The following is a 7,587-nucleotide window of genomic DNA, read 5'->3' as shown; positions in this document are numbered from 1 at the left end:
CAAAATATTATGGACACATTATGTAAATAAGACTTTCATTGTGTAGCCATCCTCAGTGGTTGTATTTAAATGATTGACAACTTCAGTGATTTAAAAAGAAAACGTTTTTCTCTGTAGCCTGCAATCCATTTATGATTTTCATAAATCTTTTTTTTTTTCATTTGTTCCTTGAATCTGCTAAATTATCACTCACGAAATTTAAGACTGACAGTGATAACCAACGGATGAAAAATGCACATTCGCGTTGAAATTTGATTTATCTAAATATGTTTGTCCCTTTAATTAAATGCATTGATGTGAGCATGTTGCATTTAATATGTAAAATAATAAACATATAATTTAAATCTGTGTAACCTTTCATATGTATTACAGTATCTCAGTTAATAAGTAGGTGAAATAAGCTGTTAATTAAGACTAAAACTAAAATAAGCGACACAAAACTGCCTTATTTCCTTATGTAATGGCTTTTTGGAGTTCACTTCACTTCACTTCACTTCACAAAAAAAATAGGCTACAACATTTTCGTTGTAAATTTCCCTGTAATTTTTGTTTAGAAAAGAATGATACAATTCGAAAATGTAATAATTGTAGAATTATGAACCTAATCGTGATGCATCATTATTTAGCCTACATCTTTAACGTATTCTGCTGTTTACTGTGAATTTAAACTATTACTTTTGGACAGCACAAAGGTAAAACTGCACTTTATCTCATGGAGGCACATTTTCTAACTGAAAGTATATTTATAATTTATTTAAATGTGCATATATTTTGATTCCAGATTCTGCACTTTCACCACATTTGGAAAGGCAAGTGTTACAGTAAACTCACACAAAATGTGCATTTTCCCTTAAACATTGTATTATGCAACTGTTTGTCACACATACATTTGTTGCTTAAAGGCATAGTGTCATATAATAATTATTTTCTTTGATTTCAAAGGCAAGGAGAACTTCTAAAAATCTACAGGAAATTGCAACAAGCATAGATAAATTTGCAGTACCTGGGACTACTATTAAGAACTACAGTGTTCACAAAGCTGCTGGCTTTTGGGACAACGTATGCAAAGATTTGCAAGTGCCAAATACACTTGCAAATCGCAAAAAAATTCAGGCATCCCTGCTTCTTCTGAAGGTAATTTGTCATTAGGTTGACTAGAATCAACCTGCTGAGCATTTCAGCATTATTATTGGTTCTTGTGAAGCATCACTATTGTCACATATTGGCGAGAGAACACTTTTCTATGTCCATTTTCTTTTCTTTCTTTTCTTTTTTTATATTATACATTTAGGCCTACATATATGCCAGGTTGAAATATGAGTCTTTAGTTGTACAGTTTGCAATTGTACTGTTATTAAAACAGAATGCCATTAGATCAACTCCACAAATCCATATTTAGCCATTCGTTTCAAAGACATTTTACTTTTTTTACATTTATGAAAAGTGATTACTTTGGATGTCAAAGAGGGAAGTCTGGGCATCTCTGCTTAGACTGCTGCCCCCGCGACCCGGCCCTGGATAAAGCAGAAGAAGATGGATGGATGGATGGATGGTGTTTTGTTTTCTTTTGTACAAAGCTCTTACGTTGATTCCCCGAAGTTTCATGGTGGTACTTATGGCATCCAATGGTGATCGCATCTGTGACGGATATTCAATAAAGTGTGGGAATCATCAGTTGAAGAGTCAAACATTTCTTAAGCCAGGGAGCTACAAGGTTTGATTTTGGAGTCAGACCTGAGTTTCAGTTGTTGTGGCAAAGCAATAACTAAATCAGCATACTATCATCTCAAAAATATATCAAGAATTAGATGTTTTGTTTCCAGGCAATACCACCAGCAGGGTGGACTATTGTTATGGTCTTCTCACTGTCCTTCCCAAAAAGACCATTAGACAGCTGCAGCTCACACAGAACTGCTGCCAGGATCCTGAGCAGAACCAGAAGATATGACCATATCACACCAGTCCTCAGGTCTTTACACTGGCTTCCAGTTACATTTAGGATCGATTTTAAAATAATATTACTGGTATATAAATCACTTAATGGCCTAGGACATCAGTACATTGCAGATATGCTGATGGAATGCAACAGATCACTCAGATCATCAGGATCAAGCCAGTTAGAAATACCAAGGGTTCACTCAAAGCAAGGAGAGTCTGCTTTTAGCCATTATGCCAGCCGTAGCTGGAACCAGCTTCCAGAACAGATCAGATGTGCTCCAACAGTAGCCACATTCAAATCCAGACCCAAAACACATCTGAAGCTACATTTACTGAATGAGCACTGTGCCACTTGAAAGGTGGATTCTGAAATCCACTGCCACTTCAATATACCTGTAGATAACCAAATTAAATTTATAATCAAAGCCTTAATATTTATCCTCCTATATTATTATAATGATTTTTTTATGATATTACTTAATCAATAGAACCACTGATTGTTTCTTCATACATGTTTTCTAAAGTTTGTATTTGGTCTCTGATTGGTGACTGAGTGTCTGTCCTAGGGATGTGTCGCAAAAGCATCAATAAGTGCTATATGGACACGTGAACCTGATTAACTGACAATGTGTGGAAATTTACCATGACTGTTCATTTTCACTGAGCCAATCAAAATCATCCACCTTGCAGTAATGACGTGACTAGACCTTGAAAACAGTATAACTGTTGAGAGAGCGCGGCCTATGAACTCCTTCCTTGTGAGACTTGAAGCTGGCTTCTGCTGATGAAACTACAAACTATTCTTCAGTAAAATGTTCTTTAATTAATTGCACCCCTGACTCTTGGTCTTCAATTTTCATAACTGGTCTTGGGTCCGAAACTGTTATCCTCTAACACACTGTGTCCAACTGATTGCACTTTATCTTATCTATGTATCATCTTTTTATAACGGTTTTTTTTATTTATTTAAACTTGTTTTTATCTTTGGTTATTGTTATTTGCTTTCTTTAACATGGTATTTTTATTAAGTCCTGATTATCAATATTTTAATAACTTTTCTATGTAAAGCATTAGGGCTGAGCGGTATATCGAGTTTGTACAATATACACTCACCTAAATGATTATTAGGAACACCATACTAATACTGTGTTTGACCCCCCTTTCGCCTTCAGAACTGACTTAATTCTACGTGATTCAACAAGGTGCTGAAAGCATTCTTTAGAAATGTTGGCCCATATTAATAGAGGTTTGTGGAATGCACATCCAGGGCACGAAGCTCCCGTTCCACCACATCCCAAAGATGCTCTATTGGGTTGAGATCTGGTGACTGTGGGGGCCATTTTAGTACAGTGAACTCATTGTCATGTTCAAGAAACCAATTTGAAATGATTCAAGCTTTGTGACGGTGCATTATCCTGCTGGAAGTAGCTATCAGAGAATGGGTACATGGTGGTCATAAAGGGATGGAGATGGTCAGAAACAATGCTCAGGTAGGCCGTGGCATTTAAACCATGCCCAATTGGCACTAAGAGGCCTAAAGTGTGCCAAGAAAACATCCCCCACACCATTACACCACCACCACCAGCCTGCACAGTGGTAACAAGGCATGATGGATCCATGTTCTCATTCTGTTTACGCCAAATTCTGACTCTACCATCTGAATGTCTCAACAGAAATCGAGACTCATCAGACCAGGCAACATTTTTCCAGTCTCCAACTGTCCAATTTTGGTGAGCTCGTGCAAATTGTAGCCTCTTTTTCCTATTTGTAGTGGAGATGAGTGGTACCCGGTGGGGTCTTCTGCTGTTGTAGCCCATCCGCCTCAAGGTTGTGCGTGTTGTGGCTTCACAAATGCTTTGCTGCATAGCTCGGTTGTAACGAGTGGTTATTTCAGTCAAAGTTGCTCTTCTATCAGCTTGAATCAGTCAGCCCATTCTCCTCTGACCTCTAGCATCAACAAGGCATTTTCGCTTACAGGACTGCCGCATACTGGATGTTTTTCCCTTTTCACACCATTCTTTGTAAACCCTAGAAATGATTGTGCGTGAAAATCCCAGTAACTGAGCAGATTGGGAAATACTCAGACCGGCCCGTCTGGCACCAACAACCATGCCACGCTCAAAATTGCTTAAATCACCTTTCTTTCCAATTCTGACATTCAGTTTGCAGTTCAGGAGATTGCCTTGACCAGGACCACACCCCTAAATGCATTGAAGCAACTGCCATGTGATTGGTTGATTAGATAATTGCATTAATGAGAAATTGAACAGGTGTTCCTAATAATCCTTTAGGTGAGTGTATATTGATACTTTTTTTAGAGACAATATGGAATGAGGCAATACCGTTTATATCGATATACAGTAGATTGATACGAACGCATCTGAAAAATAGCGGAGTACACAGAATGAGCTGATGCAGGGAAAGTACACAATACAATTTGTCCTCAACAAGACACATGCTTTATATTAAGGGCTTCAAAATACCTGGATATAGTCAGATATAGTTGACCCGTATAGTTTAAAGCAGCTTGCCCTGTTAGATGCTCTGAGAGATACTTGTGCTGACAGACAGATAAATAGCCTATTTGTTCTGTTTAATGTGTTTGAAATGTGGTGCTTTCCTCAGTGCATAACTTACATTTCACAGGTATATTCTCCATCAGTAAATGTTAGAAAGTCATGCAAATATGTCCATTTTATGTTCATTTTTCGTTTAGTGAATTTAAAAACAAAATTATTAATTGTAAACCTCCAATTTGCACACAATATAGCCTACATTACATTCACTGTATTGGTTTATAGCTTTCAATATCAACATTGTTTTTAGGACATTACTGGGCAGGATGTAAAAAAAATATATATAAAAAAATGTTTTATACCTATTTTTGTATCCAAATAGAAAAACTTAGAAAATACCGGGATGTATACCGTGTAGCGCCATTCAACCAAAAAATACAGATATGATTTTTTGGTTATATCGCCCAGTCCTATAAAGCATTTTGATTTACCATTGTGTATGAAATGTGATATATAAATAAACATGCCTTGCATATTTAACTTTACCACCATAGCCTAGTAAAGTGCTGACTTTGTACTTTTGACTGAATGGTTTGCTTTATTTCTTATTGGAGAGCTTCCTATACCTTTTACTTATACTTTTATAATGGCCATTATTGATTATTAAAACTGACGTTTAACAAAAAGAGAGTTGTGTTTGCATTATTTCATTTTATTACAGTGAAGATAATCAGAGTACATATTCACATATTGCCTGAACCACATATTTATAGGTTGAATGTTATATTTCATTTTGTTTAAAATATGCATGCAGTGAAGATAATCAAAGTACGCTTTGCCTGGACCACATTTGTGTGGCTATTTATGTCTAAGATTCTTAAAAAAAACAAAAATATTATCGTTGCTTTATGATATTAATATTGAACCACTGTACTCACATAAACTGATTTAAATATGTGTTTGGTACATTAATGAATCTTGAGAGTGTACATTTCTGTGCTCCCTATGGAGGCCTCACTGAGCCTTCAGATTTCAACAAAAATATCTTCATTTGTGTTCCTCAGATGAACGGAGGTCTTACAGGTGTGGAACGGCATGAGGGTGAGGAATAAATTACATTTCATTTTTGGGTGAACTAACCCTGGCCAGCCTTTTGCGGATATAACAGCTTCAACTCTTCTGGGAAGGCTTTCCACAAGGTTTAGGAGTGTGTTTATGGGATTTTATTTTATTTTATCATTCTTCTAGAAGCACATTTGTGAGGTCAGGCACTGATGTTGGAAGAGAAGGCTTGGCTCACTGTCTCTGCTCTAATTCATCTCAAAGGTGTTCTATCGGGTTGAGGTCAGGACTCTGTGCAGGCCAGTCAAGTTCCTCCACACCAAACTCGCTCATCCATGTCTTTATGGATCTTGCTTTGTTTTGTAAGGCTTCTCTCCAGTGTGAATTCTCATGTGGACTTTAAGGTATCCTTTATTTCCAAAACTCTTTCCACACTGTTGGCAGGTGTAAGGCTTCTCTCCAGTGTGAATTCTCATGTGTTCCTCAAGGGTTCCTTTATGGGTGAAACTCTTTCCACACTGTTGGCAGGTGTAAGGCTTCTCTCCAGTGTGAATTCTCATGTGTACCTTAAGGGTTCCTTTATGAGTGAAACTCTTTCCACACTGTTGGCAGGTGTGAGGCTTCTCTCCAGTGTGAATTTTAATGTGTTTCTCAAGGGTTACTTTTTGAGTGAAACTCTTTCCACACTGTTGGCAAGTGTGAGGCTTCTCTCCAGTGTGAATTCTCATGTGTACATTAAGGGTTCCTTTATCAGTGAAACTCTTTCCACACTGTTGGCAGGTGTAAGGCTTCTCTCCAGTGTGAATTTTAATGTGTTCCTTAAGGGTTACTTTATGAGTGAAACTCTTTCCACACTGTTGGCAGGTGTGAGGCTTCTCTCCAGTGTGAATTTTAATGTGTTCCTCAAGGTTTCCTTTAAGAGTGAAACTCTTTCCACAATGAGGGCAGGTGTAAGGCTTCTCTCCAGCGTGAAGTCTCGTGTGGCCTTTAAGGCTTTCTTTTCGAGTGAAATTCTTTCCACATTGTTGGCAGGTGTAAGGCTTATCTCCAGTGTGAATTCTCATGTGGACTTTAAGGTTTCCTTTACTTCTGAAACTCTTTCCACACTGTTGGCAGGTGTAAGGCTTCTTTCCATTGTGAAGTCTCATGTGGACTTTAAGGTTTCCTTTATTTCTGCAACTCTTTCCACACTGTGGGCAGGTTAAATGACTTTTAGTCCCTGTCTTTTGAGCTCTTTTTTGTGAGGAAGTCTTTTTAGCCTGTGTTGATCTTTCTCCAGTCATGAAATCATGATGTTTATCATAATGGCCTTTCTCTTCTTCGCTTTCATTGAGTTCATGACTTGACTCTTTCAATGCCATGAGATCTAAGGCAGAAACAGACATAAAACAATTTAGACATTTAAAGCATCAATAGCAGGGTATAGGGTAGTATGATATATAACCCATCCTAGTTGCTGCATTTACGTTCCCTAGCGCCCACAACATCAACACCTGTCTGAAAGTATACTAGAAGAGCAGCATGTAACCAAGTAGCTCCCTTTTTAGGTACTAAATCGTAATCGGAGGCTGACAAGAGGTCAGCCCTCTTGACAACTGACAAAACATTGACAACTTAAAGCTGTTATTGATGTTTGTAGCACAATATTTGACCGGAAGGGTAACATTGACGGTTATTTTCGTCAGTTAAAGCTTGTTAGATCTAGCATTCTGCGTCCTTTGAATCAGACACAGAGATAAAGTAGTGCATAAGATTACATTTATTTGATTGAATGGATTCTAGCATTTATTTTAATTAATTATCGAGAGAGAGAGAGAGAGAGAGAGAGAGAGAGAGAGAGAGAGAGAGAGATTCGTACCTGTGTGACTGCATCTGTTCAGCGTCTCTCTTAATGAAGATGTGTGTTTATTACTTAAAAATAGCGATGTAACTCCATCGTTGCTGAGAAATATAATGAAGTGATCCAGTAACTTAGCTATTTTATTGCTGTAGCAGTACGAACTGCTACACACCCCTCCTCTATGGTGTCCGCCAGAGGAATCTGTGCTCTGCGCTTGACATGGAATCACCG

General features: G+C 37.7%; 1 protein-coding gene across 1 annotated transcript in view; it reads right to left on the bottom strand.

Annotated features, from left to right (window-relative positions):
- Positions 1-5,153: 5,153 nt before the first annotated feature.
- The window catches only part of LOC307126578 (uncharacterized protein), a 31,156-nt gene continuing 28,722 nt past the window's right edge, over positions 5,154-7,587 (bottom strand). Inside the window, exon 3 of the mRNA XM_079817174.1 lies at positions 5,154-6,882. Coding sequence (XP_079673300.1) covers positions 5,858-6,882 — 1,025 coding nt within the window. The 3' untranslated portion in view covers positions 5,154-5,857. The remainder of the gene's footprint in view (positions 6,883-7,587) is intronic.

The sequence above is a fragment of the Gobio gobio genome, assembly GCF_949357685.1.
Source record: "Gobio gobio genome assembly, chromosome: 5".
Lineage (NCBI taxonomy): Eukaryota > Metazoa > Chordata > Actinopteri > Cypriniformes > Gobionidae > Gobio > Gobio gobio.
Note: the sequence above shows the minus strand (reverse complement) of the source record. Positions and strands in the feature narration are given on the sequence as shown.